This window comes from Marmota marmota, unplaced genomic scaffold (assembly GCF_001458135.2).
Source record: "Marmota marmota marmota unplaced genomic scaffold, marMar, whole genome shotgun sequence".
Classification (NCBI taxonomy): domain Eukaryota; kingdom Metazoa; phylum Chordata; class Mammalia; order Rodentia; family Sciuridae; genus Marmota; species Marmota marmota.
In genome coordinates this window covers 1080865-1098769 of record NW_026000138.1, presented here as the reverse complement: position 1 = coordinate 1098769, position 17905 = coordinate 1080865, and the positions used below count along the sequence as shown (strand labels likewise).

Sequence of the window (17905 nt, the reverse complement as noted above, 5' to 3'; positions counted from 1 at the left end):
GTTTTTTTTTTTTTTTTTTTTTTGCTGAGAAATTGAATCCAGGGCCTCGTGCCAGGCAAGTGCCCCACCAATGAGTCACAACCCAGCCCTGGTTCCTTCTTTTTTAATTGAAGGAAATTTTCCATGACGTAATGTAATTCAGTGGCATTTAGTGCATTCCCACCTCTGTGTATTTCTAAACTTTCGCATCACCTGCCAGAACTCCTGTGCCCATTCGCACTTGCTGCCCGCCCCCTCCCTCCGACTCCTGCAGCCCCACCTTTCTCTCTGTCTGTGGATTTACCTGTACATTGAGTACAAGTGGAACCCTGCGGCATGTGGTCTTCGCATCTGGCTCGTTCACGGAGAGCATTTTCACGTGTCAGCTTTGTTCCTGTTGGTGGCTGGGTCACATCCATTGCTTGGATGGACTGTGTTCTGCTTCTCCATTAGTTGGCTATTGGATGGTCTGACTGGGCCACCTGTTGGGTATTGTGAACAGTGCTTATGTGAACACCTGTGTGCAGGTTTTTGCACGAGCATGTTTTCGTACTGTGACACTGTGGGACCACCAACTGCTCTCCCAAGTGCTGCAGTCTCTCACACCCCACTGGTAGCCCACCGCCCTTCGCCCTGATGGGAGTGGCACCTGGTGCTCTTCCTGGCTTCCAGGATCCTCTTAGTCCTTGCTGCTTGATGAGGTGACCTGCGTCTGCTGATGCTAGAGGGTGGCTGTGGCCGGCTCCCAGGGCAGGCTTGGCTTCCGTGTTTGCCTGGCCACCTTTCCTTGGGGTGAGTAGATGAGATCACCTGGACAATGCAGTCTTGGGGAAGCTGATGTATGTATTTTTTTTCAGGCATAGTTACATCAACTGTGACCTATGAGGAAGCAAGTGACCTCGACAAATTCATCACCAATACAGGTATTCTCACTGTTAGACTTTTATGTCATTTCTGCAGAAATATAAATGTCATTTTTTATGAGTGTTATACAGCTCCAGAGTAAAATACATTTTTATTAAGAGTTTTGGGGGGCTTACTGGAGTCAGGAAGACATCCCAAGAGTAGTTTGTTTGCTCCTTGTTCCACCTTGCTGTGTACCCTCTTGTGACCACAAGGCAGCACCCTCAACCCCCAACTCGCCAGGCCTGGATTGGATGAGTTTTGGGGTCCCTTCTAGTTTTCAGGTTCCTAGAGACTTTTCTTAGATGTTTTTCAGGTCATTAGAAAACTCTTTAGAAGCTAGGTGCGGTAGTGCATGCCTATAATCCCAGTGGCTCAAGAGGCTGAGGCAGGAGGATCGAAAGTTCAAAGCCAGCCTCAGCAACAACCAGGTGCTAAGCAACTCAGTGAGACCCTGTCTCTAAATAAAATCCAAAATGGGGCTGGGGATGTGGCTCAGTGGTTGAGTGCCCCTGAGTTCAATCCCAGTATCTCCCCCAAAACCAAAACCAAACAAACAAAATTCTTTCGGATACCACATTTTCATGTTTTGATTTTTTTTTTAAAAATATTTTTTGTTTTTTAGTTGAAAGTTGGATACAATACCTTTTTTTTTTAATGTGATGCTGAGGCTCGAACCCAGCGCCCTGCACGTGCTAGGCGAGTGTTCTATCGCTGAGCCACAACCCCAGTTCCTCATGTTTTGCTTTTAATTGTGATGCAGCCAAGTAAATTATGTAAAGTATGGCTGATATTATCAGGACGTTTCATGTATGTGTGTGTGTGTAGAGGAGGGGGGTATTGGGGATTTAACCCAAGAGCACTCTTTGAAATTTTACTTTGAGACAGAGTCTTGCTAAGTTGCTGATGCTGGTCTCAAACTTGCGATCCTTCTGCCTCAGTCTCCTGGCTCACTGGGATCACAGGTGCACACCACTGTGGCTGACAAGACTTTGTTCCTAATGAGAGATACTATTTGTGTTCCTTTATGGTGCTTTGTACTTCTCCAGTTCATTCATTACTTCATCAAGTTCCTGCAATGTAGTAGGCAGCGAGCTGGCAGGCCCCATTTATGAAGTGATGCTCTGTAATCTTTCATTTCACAAATATTTCACCAAATGCCTGCTCTGTGTCATGAAGAGACAGTTGCTGGGGACTCAGGAATAAAAGGGAAGGGACTATGTCCTTCAGGGTAATGTGAACAGAGGGGGCTGCTGGCACCAACTCAGGGACCAGGGCAGGCTCCCTGGAGCTGGAGGCAGGCGGCAGGGTGGGATACACTGGGAACAGCCACCCAGGCAGAGAGACACCAGTCGCGGGTCCTTAGTCATGGAGTGTTCTTGTATTTGCAGAAGCTCTTTTAGGCCACGGATCAGTCTCCAGATATGTGAATGTGGAAGAGCATTATATTTTCAGATGGAATAATAACACAATCAGTGAGATAAATGTCAAGATTATCAGGGCAGAAGTCAGTGCCCTCCAGAAAGGTAACTCTGAGGTAGTGAGAATGCTTTAAATTTAAAGCCCAATTTCCTTCCTTCGTTCCTTCCTTCCTTCCTTCCCTTTTTCCTTTCTGATCCTCATATTTATAACCATAAAATGAAGTCAGATTTTTTTTTCTTATCTGTGTCTGTGAGCTAGTCACAGAGACAGTATTCATTTGCACACCAAACTACAATTTTTAAAGAAAATGACACCAGAGGGACAGCTTTTTTCCCAGTGAATGGTGCACAATATGTCTTTTTTTTTTGTTTATTTCTAGGAATAATAACTCAGAGATTTACTGTGAAGTTTTTAAGCCACAGCAGTGGTAATGAAGAGGAGATGTCTGGAAACCCAGGTGAGGTGACCGCCTGTGCCATCTGTCTGTCACTGTCCTACGAGCAGTCTGCAGGTTGGCCACACCTACCCAACCCGTGGTCCCGGGCACTCCCCACATTTTAATTTGCTTTGCTGACCTGCTTCTTTATTCATTTTTGTGACATTGTATACTTTTTTCTGATAGTATCTTTTTTTTTTTTTTTTTTAACAGGAAATGCCCTACTTAGTGACAAGTAATGAAAGTACAAATTCTTTCTCTTTAGCTACTGATCTTTTAAAATAGACACACTGCAGTCAAATCATTGGCAAAACTAGCTTTTTTGTGTTTGTTTGGTACTGGGTATTGATCCTGGTGGTGCTCTACCACTGAGTTATGTCCCCAGTCCTTTGTGTTTTTTTTTTTTTTAAGAGAGAGAGAGAAAGAGAGCGCGCGAGAAAGAGAGAATTTTAATATTTATTTTTTAGTTTTCGGCGGACACAACATCTTTGTTTGTATGTGGTGCTGAGGATCGAACCCGGGCCGCAGGCATGCCAGGCGAGCGCGATACTGCTTGAGCCACATCCCCCAGCCCACGTCCTTTGTGTTTTGAGACAGGGTCTCTCTAAGTTGTTGAGGCTGGCCTTAAACTTACTATCCTCCTCCCTCAGCCTCCTGGGGCTGGGGGTGGAAACCAGGGCCAGCTGGGCCAGCTGGGCCAGCGCCCTGCCCCCGAGCCCACCCCAGCCTGCTCCGCCTCCTGGCCTTATCCACGCCATTGTTATCTGCAAGAGCACCCTTTTGCTCTCCTGTCACTTTTTCTCTTGCCTAGCCCTCCCCAGGGTACTGACTTCTTCAGTGTGTACTGACCTGATGATGCCTGACATGTGTATGGATGTTATTTTTTTAAAAACCTATTATTGTGGAGTTTTGGGGTTTATTATTGACTTTGAAAGCTGCCTCCTAGAATTTAAGTGTTTTTATAGGATTTCTGAGAAATGCTGTCAGACTATGTGAAACATATTGAAGGTCTGGTCATAAGGGTGAGCTGGGGAGAGGGGATCTCAGCAGCCCAGGGGACAGCTGTGAGTTGGGCCTGGGCTTAGGAGCACTGCATACTGTGGGCCATGTCTCTAAGGACTTATTGTCTTACTTGGAAAGACAGCATCACATTATGAGAAAAGACAGTGAAAACGCGGAGGTGACTGACAGACAAGTGCCGTGCTTAGGGACAAGTGCCCTGGAACTGTCACCAAGTAGGCAGCTGCCCACTGAGCAACACAGCCCCTCACTGAGGAGCTCTGTCACATGCTGGTGGTCAGGCAATGAGCCTGTTGGAGCCCCTGCCCTTGGTGGGTTTCCCTCCTGGGTACTGTGGAGGGAACCCCTGGGGCCCCTAAAAGCAGGCAGTGAGAGCCAGGTGCTGTGGGCATGCTAGTACTCCCAGCTGGGGAGGCTGAGGCAGGGGCAACTCAGCGAGACCTTGACTCAAAATCAAAGATAAAAAGTGCTGGGGACGTGGTTCAGTGGTGAAGTGTCCCTGGGTTCAATCCCTAGTGCAGAAAAAAAAAGAAAAGCAGGTTGTTTGTGTTGGGAAGAGAAATAACCTGGGCAGAAGCTGTGGTGCCAGAAAGGAGTGTAAGTACACAAGGGTGGGGGCCAGTCAGCAGCCAGTGGGGAGATAGGGTTCAGGGGCAGGGAAAGAAAGTGGGAAATGGGAGCTATGGCTGGGTCTCAGTCAGATCTGATTGGGAGGGACATACAAGGAAATACAAATATAAACGAGATATGATATTACCTTGAAGAGTTATTATTTTCTTAGAAGAAATATTTGTGCTGTCATGATAGAGGGGAATATCCTTAATTTTAGGAGCTACGACAGAGGGTTTAGAAATGGAGTATTGTGGGGCTGGGGACACAGCTCAGCTGGTAGAGTGCTTGCCTCCTAAGCACAAGGCCCTGGGTTCCATCCCCATCACCACCAAAAAAAAAAGAGTAGAAATGAAGTAGTGTGGGCCAAGGCTGGGGCTCAGTGGTAGAGTGGATGCCTAGTATGTGTGAGGCACTGGGTTTGATCCCTAGCACCACATTAAAAACAAACAAACAAAAACTAAATAAAATTATGTCCATCTACAACTAAAAATATTAAAAAAAAAAAAACAATTGAGGGGGCTGGGGTTGTAGTTCAGTGATAGAGCGCTTGCCTCACATGTGTGAGCACTGGATTCGATCCTCAGCACCACATAAATAAATAAAATAAAGGTATTGTGTCCATCTACAAGGAAAAATTTAAAAAAAAAAATGAAGTGTTGTGATGTCTACAGCTTATTTTCAAATGGTCCTGAAAAGTGTGTGTGTGTGTGTGTGTGTGTGTGTGTATACATACATATATATGTATATATATTTATATGCTTATCTGATATTTATATTTGTGGCTAAATACTAAATTGTTGATTTTAGGTGGTTGTTACATTGGTGTTCATGCTATAATAAGTTTGTGGTTCTGCCTAGTGTGGTAGCTCTCGCCTATAATCCCACCAACTAGAGAGCTAAGGCAGGAGGATCTCAAGTTTGAGGCCAGCTTCAGCAATTTAGCAAGGCCCTGTCTCAAAATAAAAAATAGGAATGGGAAAAAATATTGGCCAAATTATATTGTTCTATTGTGTGCATGTATGAAGATGTAACAATAAATCCTACCATGATGGACAACTGTAATGCCTCAGTTAAACAAGTATGGGAAAAAAGAGTTGGGGATGGAGCTCAGTGGTAGAGAGCCCCCGGTTCAATCCCCAGTATCACACACACACACATACCCACACACACACACAAGTTTGTGGGTCAACGTTTCTATGCGTGGGAGCATTTTCATAGTAAAAGTGGGAGTCTGAAGTTGGGTTCGAAGAAGGTGGATGATGGATGGAAGAGGAGCTGAGCCAGAGCTAGGGGGCTGAATGGTGGCTGCTCTGGTTTGGATTTCTGTCACCAGCTGCTGTGATGGTTGCTCCCCACGACTTGTGGTCATTGATGCCTGCTCAGTTGCTGTGTGAAGGAGGCAGGACTGACTCAGGCCTGCTTTTAACTTTTCAGATTTTATTCCTAAAATGTATTTTTAAAACCACATGAATGTTCATGTCTGTTAAAAAGAAAAAAAAAACCAAAAAACCAAAAAACCCCAATGAAGTGGATCACCTTCTCTCAGGGTATTTTGTTTCTAAACCAAATTTAATTAATTAATTTATTTTTACATGGTGCTGAGGATGGAACACCTTACTGTAGGCATGCAGGGCCAGGGCTCTGCCACTGAGCCCCAGCCCCAGCCGCCCCTCAGGGTATTTTTAAGAAAGCTCTCCCTCCGTATTTTCTTTCACTGTGATTCTCTCTTCCATTATTTGCTGAGAATAACTTCAGGAGGAAAGGTGCTCAGTCCTATGCGTATGTTTGTCTAGGTTACCACCTTGGCAAGCCTGTCCGAGCCCTTCATGCCACCAGGATGAACAACGTTACCACTTTACGCCTTTGGCAGCCAGGTAATCTGCGTGCCCATTATGATTAGCTTCCTGGTAAACTAGAGCTCGATGATGTCCATTTCCATATTTTGAATCTCGTCAGGCCAAATTGCCTTCTGTAGTGGGGAAGAGGGGGAGGCTGTTTTTAACTTTGTCCACAGCTGTCTCCCGAAGCCTGGGAGGTGCTGCCTGGAGAGCTGAGAACAGCCTCCCGTTCACCCTGGCTGGTCTCTGCTCCCTGCTGGTTGCCCACACCTGCCTGCCCAGGCACCTGGCTCATGTTCAGAGGGAACCCTGCCCTGACTAGGAATTCTGATACAGAAAGGCACCTTTGTTTGTCTTTGAAGGGATTAAAGTAACAATAATCTCAGTTTGTGAAACTGGAAACTTTATTTCTACTTACTGTTTTTCAGGAAAAACTTTGAAGTAGATCTATACTTTTATTTGGCAAAAACAGTAAGAAGATACTCTTTTTTTTTTTTTTTTTTTAAAGAAAGAGTGGGGGAGAGAGAGAGAGAGAGAGAGAGAGAGAGAATTTTTTTTAATTTATTTTTTAGTTCTCGGCGGACACAACATCTTTGTATGTGGTGCTGAGGATCGAACCCGGGCCGCACGCATGCCAGGCGAGCGCGCTACCGCTTGAGCCACATCCCCAGCCCCACTCTTTTTCTTTTATAGCTGGAAGGGGTTTGTGCACATCAGCAACTTTCAAACCCATTTTATTTGGAGAAAATGTACTCTCTGGGTGCCTCTTGGAAGTTGGAATTAATGAAAACTGTACTCAGCTCAGGTGAGTTTTACTGACAAATTTATCCACAGTTTCGAATGATTTGCTTAATAAAATTAATTTACTACATAAACAAATAATTCACTACCACTAAAAGCAGATATGAAAAATTAGAATGAATTGAAACTTGGGTAAAGGTGATAGGGAGAAAATGAATGATTACTCACTTGTGCTAGAGTTGGTTCATACAACCTCATAAAGGAAAATAGATCTTTCTCTGGATGAAAGCCACTTCTTCCATGTTTAAGCAATGAACCCCAAGTTCTCTGCTGAAGTTTGTTTAGGTTGTTTGAACTTTATACTCTGAGACATCTAAGGAGTCCAGGAACAGGTGTAATTGGTGTGATTGAAGAATGGCTAAGCCCTGGTACCTGGAACTCCAATGTGCAGGTAGCATCTGGACAGTGTATTTATGCATCTGAATATACATTGTGGGGTTGAACCCAGGGCCTCGTGCATGCCAGGTGGCACTCTACCACTGAGCCACACCCCAGCCCTTTTTTTTTTTTTTAAATATTTTTTAGTTGTTGATGTACCTTTATTTTACTTATTTGTATATGGTGCTGAGAATCGAACCCAGTGCCTCATGCATGCTAGGCAAGCGCCCTACCGCTGAGCCACAACCCCAGCCCCACCCCTGGCCCTGTTTAAAAAACATTTTATTTTGAGATGGGTCTCATTAAGTTGTCCAGGCTGGAACTTAGTTAGGATCCTCCTGCCTCATTCCCTGAAGTAAATGGGATTACAAGTATGTACCACCTTGCCCAGCATTCCTTTTTAAAAAATTGAGATAACATTCTCTAATCATTGTAAAGTAAACAGTTTGATGGCATTTGTGCATTCCTGCGGGTATGCAGTCAACACCTCTGTCTAGTCCCAAAACATTTTCATCACCAAGAAGGGAACCCTGTGCTGGTGACATCGTCCTCCCCATCTCCTGCTCACCCCAGCCACCAGCAATAGTGTTCTGCTCTGTACCCTGGACCTTTCATATCAGTGGAAACATACAATCCATGACTCTCAGTGCCTGGCTTGTTCCATGTGGCATAATGTTTTCAGTTCACCATGTGAGGTGTGTGTCAGAATCTCACTGCCTTCATGGCTGAGTCACATCCCACTGTGTGTGGGGACCACAGCTTGTTGGTCCATTCACCCGCTGATGGTCGTTCTGCTGGTGAATTGATTGGTGCTGGTGAGTAGCGTTGCTGTGCACAGTCATGTACAAGTTCTGTTGGAACATGCTTTCAGTTCTCTGAGTACATACCCCAGAATAGAAGTGCTGAGTTGTACGGTGAGTCTCTTTTGAGTTTTTTTTAGGAACTGCCAAGCTGTTTTCTATAGTGCCGCACAGTTTGACATTCCCATCAGCAGTGTAAGAGAGTTTGAGTTTTCCCACCTCCTTAGCAACACATCCTGTTTTCCCTGTTCAAAAAAATAACTGTCCTGGCTGGGATTCAGCTCGGTTTTTTAAAAATGCATTTATTTATGTACGTATTTATGAATTTTATGTGGTCTGAGGATTGAACCCAGTGCTCACATGGGCCAGGCAAGCGCTCTGCTACTGAGCCACAACTCTAGCTTCATTTTTTTTTTTTTTTTTTGTAATGCTGGGGATTGAACCCAGGGCCTTGTGCATGCCAGGCAAGCACTCTACCAACTGAGCTATATCCCAAGCCCCTGCAGCTCAGTTTTTGAGTGCTTGCTTAGCATACATGCAACTGCATGTATTGTAAAATAAATAAGGAAAATAAGGAAAGCAGTTTTTTAGGAGCTGGGGTAGAGCTCAGTGGTAGAGTGTGTGCATGCATCCCTGGGTTCAATCCCCAGCACCACAAAACCCCAAACAAAACAAAAAATCCTAGTGTATTTGAGGTGGTGTTTCATGATGGCTTTGTCTGCATGCCTTCTTCCTCCCTCCCCCCCATCAGGGATTGAACCCCAGGACTCTTAACCACTGGCCCACATCCCTAGCCCTTTTTTTGTTTTATTTTGAGACAGGGTCTCACTGAGTTGCTTATAGCCTCACAAAGTTGCTGAGGCTGGCTTTGAATGTGTGATCCTCCTGCCTCAACCTCCTGAGCCACTGGGATTACAGGCATGTACCACTGCACCCAGCTGCAAACCATGTCTTATAACATAAGATACTAACATTTTAAGCCCAAAGTAAGAAATTGCTTTTGTATGTGTTTCCTCTCTGCACCATCCATCCTGGGGAGGCCATCAAGGAGGAGCGGGGACTCCCAGATTTTTTTTTTTTTTCTTATTTAGACAGTACTTTTACTAGTTTCTATAATCAAACCCACATAGACTAGACCTTACATATTTAATACAGTGTGCTGCTCTGTATCCTAATCAGATTTTAATATCATTTCCTCAGCAGATTTTTTTCTGGACACCGACAAGTGTGCCTAGACTATTCTGGGAAGGACCTCAGGACAGGCCATGCTGTGGCTGAGAAATGTCTTACTCTTTTGCAGGCAGAATGTTGTTGAAAGATTTGATTCGTTAATACAGGCGACTCACGTGGCCATGAGAGGCAACTCTAATTACGGCAATCTGAGTGACGGCTGGCTGGAAATAATACGTAAGTCAGAGCCACGTACAGATAGATGTGTGATTTGGTTGCTAAGCAGTTGTAGCATTAGAGTCTGATGTGGTAGGTCACTTTTCTTTGCTAGCTTAACTAGTTACTCTCCAGGCAGGGAGCTCTTCACGTTTTTCACCTCTTATTCATGATTCTCTTTTTTTTTAAAGAGGAAATTCATATGAAGTTCCAATTGCTCCACTTTTTTTTTTTTTTCCTCTTTTTGGTACCAGGGATTGAACTCCAGGGCACTCAACCACTGAGCCACATCCCAGCCCTATTTTGTATCTTATTTAGAGACAGGGTCTCACTGAGTTGCTTAGCACCTTACTTTTACTGAGGCTGTCTTTGAACTTGTGATCCTCCTGCCTCAGCCTCCCAATCTGCTGGGATTATAGGTGTGCGCCACTGTGGCCGGCTGCTCCATGATTTTATGAACTCATGATCTTTGTAAAAGAAAGCCCGAACTAAGCTGGAAGATTCTCAGAGCACTTTGGTTTGCATTTCTACTTTTGGTTGCCAGGAATACGGGCATTTGAGAATTGAATTTGTAGTTTATAAAAACAACTTTCTAAATTAAAATAAAGTGATTGAAAACATTGTGCTAAGTGAAATAAGCCCATCCACAAAAGACTGCATCTTCCAGGTGTGGTGGTGCATGCCATAATCCCAGTGGCTCAGGAGGCTGAGATAGGAAGATTGCAAGTTTGAGGCCAGCTTAGCAACTTAGCAAGGCCCTAAGCAACTTAGTAACATCCGTCTCAAAATAAAAAAATATAAAAAGGGCTGGGGATGTAGCTCAGTGGTTAAGCACCCCTGGCTTCAATCCCCAGTACCCTCCTTCCAAAAAAGAAAGACCACATCCTGTGTGAGTCCATCATGCGTGATATTCAGAATAGGCAAGTGTGTAAAACAGAAAATGTATTGGTGGGAGCCAGGATTTGGGAGGAAAGGCGGAGCAGTTGTCATGGGAATAGGATTCTTTGTGGGGGATATTCTAAAACTGCATCTGGGGAGTGGGCTGTAGCTCAGTGGTAGAATAGCTCAGTGGTAGAATAACATGAATGAGACTGGGGTTCAATCCCAGCACCCAAACCCACCCTGTCCCAGAAAAGACAGATCAGAAGCGTCCTGAATGTAGTGGTGATAGCGTGGCCCTGTGAGTGACCCTGAAGTGCACACCTTTCCTGGGCGTGGGTGCATCATGTGGTGTGTGATGATAACAGCGCTGTGAAAAAGCAGGGCAGGAAGTGGAGGTGTGATGGGGGTGACAGGGCTCCTGGAGGCCAGGTGAGGTTTGAGAGCCCAGTGTCTTGGCCAGAGGCATCTGCAGGGTTGGATTGGGGGTGGGAGTGGAACAAGAAGGGGAGGCGCCATGTGCAGGGGAGTGGAGGTGAGGTGACCTTAGCTGGTCCCTACAGGCCTGAGTCCACCTCCAAACCCCACATATCCATTGAGTCATTGGGGTCTGGCTCACGGGGTTTCCTGTGTTGAACCCTAAGCCCTCTGACAAGTGAGCCTCGGCAGAGTTAGAACAAAGTCCGGGGTCCCCGCTGGTCTCAGTGGCACCCCAGGCAACATCTGGCCAGTTTTTAGGGGAGCCTTGGGTGTGAACTGAACAGGAAGCAGCTTCTGCTCCCGCTGGGCATTGACTTTTGGGCTGCAGAGAGCTCATTGAAGCTATAGCGCCTGCCTTCACGGTCCCTCCCCTTCCGCTGGTGGGGGCAGTTCTCTGGATACTGTTCTTTCACTTTCCGTGCACCCTCCAAAGTCACTTTGGCCCAGCAGACTAGAATTCACACCAGGGACATCCAGTGTGTGGCCCCTGCACTGTCTCCACCCCTCGCTGATATGAAGGTCATGTTTATGACCTTCCTTGTGTCCCCTCTGGATGCCTGGGATCATATAATATCTTTGTTAGCTTGAAGTGCCTGTTTTACAAGTGGGGGGAGGGGTCCTGTGGGGTCTCATACTCCCACCTGCCCATCCAGTCTGTGTCTGATGCACTAGGCCCAGAGATTGGGCTTTTCCAAGCCTGGGTTTGGGATTCAGGCCAGTAAGATGGGCTGTGGAATGACCCTGAGGGATGGCGGGCAGCAGTGAGTCCCAGCACCCGGGGAGTAAAAGGTCCGGGCAGCCAGGTTGGTTGGGTGCTGCATCAGAGAGGTGATGACATTTTGTTTCCTTCAGGGTGGAAGGGTTATCTTCTGTTTCATATCTAAGCCCAAAGCAACGCTAATCCTGGTTAATAAGCAGAAGAGAAGTGATGGGGACACGTGTGTCAAGGAGGAGGAAATCTGACATTCGAACAGTGTGAGCGACCTTCAGGATCTCTGAAGGAGCAAAGAAGCCCCTCCAGGGTTGCCAGGAGACGCCCACCCTCCTGATTGTTGGTTTTCCCAGTGCTGGTCTTCAAGATGAAGGAAAATTAATTTCTCATTCAATTTTATTCTCTTCTAGCTAAACTGCCTTGCTGCAACAGCCTAGGAAATTTGCTTTTCATCTGGCTACAGTTGTTAGAATGGATTTTAAATGTCATATGTAGCTTTTACCAGGAACATGGGTCCCTGAAACAACTCTGTGGCCTTTAACTGCAGTTTTATATGTTTCTATTACAAGATGGGGTTGATTTCCATGGGGAGCTTGGGAACGGAATGATGAAGGGCTTTGCTCTGTGGGTCCGTGACTGTTTTACCAGACATTTTCAACACAACTCTGGTTAATTAGCATCTGTTTGTAGCTTTAAGGGCCTGTGTATTTTGTGGAGCCACAACCTGAGCCTATTAGACATTAAAGCCTCATAAGTGTGATTCCTAATATTATTTCCGATTTTTTGGTATCATATTGCCAGAAACCTGATATTAAATTCCTTCAAAAATGCCTAGCTCACTGTTTCTGTAGGTGTAGATGCTCCTGATGCCCACACGGGCCCGTTTTTTAGCAGCGCGTTTGGCACCTGCCCGGATGTTCCTGCTCAGCTCCACATCCGCATCCTCATCTCTGATGCTGGCGCGGTGGAAGGTGTGGCTCAGCAGCAGATACTCGGCATCCAGACGAGGTCCGACCCCCTCTTGGATAAGTGTACTTTAGAGAGTTGGTCTGGTGGAGGGCATGCCAAGGAGTAGGGAAATGCTAAGTTAGAATCCACTTGTGGGCTGGGGCTGCAGCTCAGTGGTGGAGAGCTTGCCTAGCATGTGTGAGGTACTGGTTGGATCTCAGCACCTCATATAAATACATAAAGTAGAAGTCCATTGACAACTATTAAAAAAAGAGTCCACTTATTTATAAATTGCAGTTATTAGCAATATGATTGTATATAGAGATGGAATGTGTATAAACTGTGTTTATAATGGAAACTTGTCCTCACAAGAGTTTATAGAGCTGGGTATGAGAGGTTTTGTAAGGGAGTTCAGGGTGAACCGGGGCTCCTTAGTGCTCATAACATTCTACAGTCCATGAGTGTGACTGGCATGCTAATGGAGAACACTGCTCGGGTGGGGACTTAGGCCACAGACACGGCTCTCTCACTTATGAGCTGTGTGTGACCTTGGGCAACTACTTTGTGTCTCCTGACCTATATTTTTCTCACCTATAAGATGGTGATACTACCTTTGAGTACTAGGTCCCTCTCAGTTTTAAATGACATGGTCTCATTAAGCGAAATAGGGTGCGTATTGGAAAAGTCTGCACACAGCTAGTTTGTGGTTCATGGCTCCCGTGTGGTCCAGGATCTTCGTCTCATGGATCCCTTCCCCTCTGGTTGGCTTCATTCTCAAGGAAGCCATCCTCAAGTGATGAAAAGATAGAGCTAGAGTGCTGCTCAATGGTAGAGCTCTCGCCTAGCACATGTAAGGCCCTGGGTTCCATCCTTAGTACCGCAAAGAAACAAAAAGGGAACAGAGATGGCGAAGATGAACACTGGTGTTCCTCCTCGCATCGGTTTAGCAACTCCAGTGGAGAGGATGCTCTCTGGAAAGGTCTGGGCAGACTTTCGCTGGCGCCTTTTGAGTCATTGCTCCTTTCTGGACCAATCACTTATGGCGGGGACAATAGACACCTGTGATGGGCTAGGCTCAGATGGTGGTCCAGGTCTAGGTTCTGGCTGGTGCCCTCTGGTCCACTAGACTTGAGAGTGTGGCAATGGTGGTTCTACAAGGCAAAATGGGGGCACAGTTATCAGAAGAAAGGAGAAGCAATGCTTGGTAGGCAGAAGTAACAGAGGCTAACCGCCATAACCACCAAGCCCGTGCAGTAACAGTGCATCCAGGGTTCCATGAGCTGCTGTGTCTAAGCACCTTAGCTCTGGGCTTGAGCCTGGAACGCACTCCCTGAATGGGTAGCTGCTGCTGCTGATTATTATCTCATTGATTGAGAGAAACAGGTGATGAAACAAGTTACTTTTAAAAGCATCTGTATGAGATGGCCCGAGGGAGAGCCTGGCCACAGTGGGTGATTGTAGCTGGTGCAGGTGTGTGAGGGCCCTGTGTTCTTCTCAGTCTTATGTCTGCATTTTAAATTTTATGTAATACCACGATGCCCCTGTGTTCTGAGTGCCCTGGATGAATGACGGCTGTGTTCCCTGCACGTTTTTCCCCGTAGGCTCTCCACAGTGAGCTGGCAGTACCAGTGTGGACTTACTTGTGAAGATAAGGCTGACTTTTTCCCTATCAGTGCATCAGTCCAGTTTATTAAAATACCTGCACAGTTACCCCGACCCCTGACAAGGTAATCCATTTGCTGACCTAGTTAATATTAAATATTATTAGGAGGCAGAAAAGTTTGTATTTGAAAATAGGAATTTTATTCCTTTAATCAAGTTTTGATGCTTTTCATTTGTTGTTGTAACCGTCTAAAATGTTCTGTAGATTTCAGATCAATTTTACAGAGTACGACTGTAATAGAAATGCGGTGTGTTGGCCACAACTTCTATATCCATTGACCCAGCATTATCAAGGTAAGGTAAAACAGATTTCTGCGATGATTATCAGTTTGTTACATAAATTAAAATTTAAAAATAACATGTAAATGTCACAGAAAACTTAAGACATATAGGAAGGTTTAAAAAGAAACAATGTATTGCTATTGATATGCTTAGAAATTATATCACTATTAGTGGTTTAGCTTACTTCTACCTAAATTATTTACAAAAAAGTTAAGAATTAACATTACTTCTTTTTTTTTTTTTTCCATTGTCCTCCAGGGGAACCTTATGCCCAGTGTGTTGCCAAGGGCTTACTGTTGGTGTCCCTCCTCCTGTTGGCTGTGTTCCTCAGCCACCCCTGGATCAGAACAGCAAAGCTGGGCACTCGACCACCATGACTAAGTCCCTTTAAAAACCGTAGCCCTGGGCTCCAGTGACTGTGACAGTCCTGTATCCCTCTCCCAAACATTTTAATAAATGTTTTTTATTTTTGTAAAAAATTCTTGTGAAGTATTCTATGAATTTCATCCGTTCCTGTGGCTGTCCAGGTGTTCAGAGCAATGCAGGATGAACATTCCCATTGCTGGCCTGGCCTGAGTATAGTACATGATTGTGAATAAATGTTAGGAATTTAGCTTATTATGATTACCAAGGTCGTGGGGCATTTATTTGTATCAGGGTCAATCTTTAGTTTTTATATGCTTGTCTTGATTACTTTCCCATATTTCAGAGAAAGGATTAGGAAATGCATGAAACCTTAAAAATGCATGTAATACTGGGGCTGGGGTGGAGCTCTGTGGAACAGTGCTTTCCTAGCATGTGTGAGGCCCTGGGTTCTGATCCCTAGTATCCACATGTAATACAAAAACACAAATCATTGAGTAAAGGTGTGTGTGTGGGGGGGTGGATAATATAAGAAAACAAAAATCAGGGGTGGATATAATTCCATGGGAATATATGCCAAAGACTTCATATTTTGTTAAGGCAGACCCCTACTTTAATGTTTATAAGAATTCAAATATGGGGCTGGGGGTTGTAGTTCAGTGGTAGAGCGCTTGCCTCGCACATGAGGCCCTGCTTTTGATCCTCAGCACCAATAAAATAAATAAAGATATTGTATCCATCTACAACTAAAAAAAATTTTAAAAATTCAAATACGATTGGCTATGGGAGTCATGGGGTTTATTTTTACATAAAAAATAAAATGGTTTTTCTTAGCAACTTTGCAAGGCCCTAAGCATCTTAGTAAGATTGTCTCAAAAAAAAGTGGGTGGGTTGGGGCTCAGAGGTTAAGCACCCCTGGGTTCAATCCCCAGCACCCAATAAATAAATATAGTTTTTGATGAAAAACAGTTCTTCCTAGTTCAAAAGGGGACATTCAGCTTGATACAGTGGAGGGATGGGCATCTACCCAGTACCCTGCAATAGCCACATGGTATGTCACTTGAGTTTTTTTGTGTGTGCCAGGTAATCCCCCTCAGTAGTGTTTCAGATGGATTTTGCACACTTGAAAAATTCTAATTTTGAAAGTGTCTTCCCTTTTACACTTCTTTATTGAGCTCCTAATGCTTCTTGACCTTCCTGCACCAGGAGAAATGTGCCTTTGCGTGGTCCCTGCAGACTTCCTGCCTAGGAATTTTCAAAACTTCCAATCCAAAGCTTTCAAATGGGAGGATAAGCCCACCAATGACACAGGTTGCAATTTTTAAGCAAGATGGCAGATTCTACTGGGTGGTGCTGCTGGGCTTTCACTCAACCCTAAGGTGGAGCTGACTTAGGAGTCTGGTCACTACTGGACCATGGGACTGGAGTATGGCCTGTCACTTCAGCTGTTTGAGTTCAAGACCCTTACCAGAGTATCATCTGTACTGTTTTAATGTTTCCTTAAATAGAATTACCAACTTAATACTTGTGAAACTTTGGATTTGATGTTACAGTTGTATTCCTAATCCATAGTAATATAACTAATGAAGGATTTTTTTTTTCCCCAGGCACACTATTTGTTTTAGGTTGTAGGGACACAGGGTTCCTCTCTCTCTACCTCACTTTTTCTGATTTGATCTCTGGAGGATGAAGTGATAGCGGTCTGGGGCAGATGAAGGAAATACCCAGTGGGGGTGGGTCTTTCCATGATGTTAGTATAGCCAATTTAGGATTTAAGATATTTATTCTTAAAAAAATTTTTAATTTTTATAGTTGGACACAATAGTTTTATTTATTTTTATGTAGTGCTGAGGATTGAACCCAGCGCCTGGTACATTCTAGGTGAGTGCTCTACTGCTGAACCAAAACCCCAGCCCAGGACTTAAGATATTATGAATAATTGATTTCCAAATGACAAATAACTTAGCTTATTTTGTGGGCTTTGTTAGCGAAAACGTACTTCAGTATAAGGGGGACCTGGGATGCCTCCTACGTGGTGTTTACTTTTCTAAGTTTATGTGTTCATGAATGCTGCGGTGTAGCTAGTGGTAGAGCTAGTGCTTAGGCTCTGGGTTCGATCCGCAGCATTAAAAGAAGAATTTTTTTTTTTTTTTTTTAATTGAATATGGCTACTGTGTGCTGCATCCTGGGGACACCAAGTGACTGGGACAATGGTCTGGTCTGTGGTGCTTCCACTTTAGTGGAGTAAACGTGCGGGCAGGATGATAATTCGAGGTGCTGGATAAACAGGGATGTAATGGGGAGGGAGAGGGCTATCTTTGGGGCTAGGGACAGCTTCTCAGAGCAGGGTCCATTTGAACTGGCCCGGAACGAACCAGCGTCAAGGAGGTCCGGAGCGCGGGTATTCCAGGCGGAGGGATCGAAGGGACCGCCGAGTTCAAGGGTATCGACCTGGGAAGAGCAAGAAGGCGGCTGTGGCTGAGCTAACAGCGTCCAGGGCAGGCGGTGGGAGAAGAGGGTTAGGGCCGGCTCTGGCGGGCTCTCGCTGGTCTGGGTACGAAGTTTGGATTTCATTCCCAATGCAGTGAGAGAGCCACAGCTCCAAGCAGAGTCGCATCAGACGTTCGCCTTGTGTCCCAGCTACCACGTCGCTGCTGCGTGCAGGCTCGCGAGGGGCGGGCGGGATCGCAGGGGCCGCACTCGAGCACCGCCTAAATCCACGAATAGCACACGTCCAGGGCTGGCGCCTCCTCCGGACGAGGCCGTGCGGCGGTGACCCGGCTGGGCGCGTGGGAAAGGGACTGCCGGCGCCCCGAGCCGGAGGAAGCTGTCTGGGTTGGTGGGGCTGTTCTAAGGATGTGACAACGGCCGCCCCCCACCCCCGTTACTTCACTCAGGACCACAGAACGAGTCCCTGAGGCGGGCGAGCTTTAAGCCACGCTAAAGACAAGACTCGCCAACAAAACGCCTAAGGAGCGGGGCGAGCGGCCAAGCGCCGGTAACC

General features: G+C 45.6%; 1 protein-coding gene and 1 non-coding gene across 5 annotated transcripts in view; one reads left to right on the top strand and one right to left on the bottom strand.

Annotated features, from left to right (window-relative positions):
* Window positions 1-15017, top strand: part of Tctn2 (tectonic family member 2) — a 25943-nt gene extending 10926 nt beyond the window's left edge. For 2 of the 4 annotated variants that reach the window (XM_015502404.2, XM_048785498.1), the window contains exons 9-18: window positions 837-902; window positions 2274-2408; window positions 2684-2761; window positions 6166-6246; window positions 6904-7015; window positions 9490-9596; window positions 12498-12654; window positions 14196-14321; window positions 14462-14550; window positions 14797-15017. In XM_015502404.2, coding sequence (XP_015357890.1) covers window positions 837-902; window positions 2274-2408; window positions 2684-2761; window positions 6166-6246; window positions 6904-7015; window positions 9490-9596; window positions 12498-12654; window positions 14196-14321; window positions 14462-14550; window positions 14797-14915 — 1070 coding nt within the window. In that variant the 3' untranslated portion in view covers window positions 14916-15017. The remainder of the gene's footprint in view (window positions 1-836; window positions 903-2273; window positions 2409-2683; window positions 2762-6165; window positions 6247-6903; window positions 7016-9489; window positions 9597-12497; window positions 12655-14195; window positions 14322-14461; window positions 14551-14796) is intronic. The other 2 variants (XM_048785499.1, XM_048785500.1) reach the window with 2 other exon arrangements.
* Window positions 8612-8684, bottom strand: Trnaa-ggc. The gene has a single exon. It is a non-coding gene; the product is annotated as a tRNA-Ala (tRNA).
* Window positions 15018-17905: the final 2888 nt, after the last annotated feature.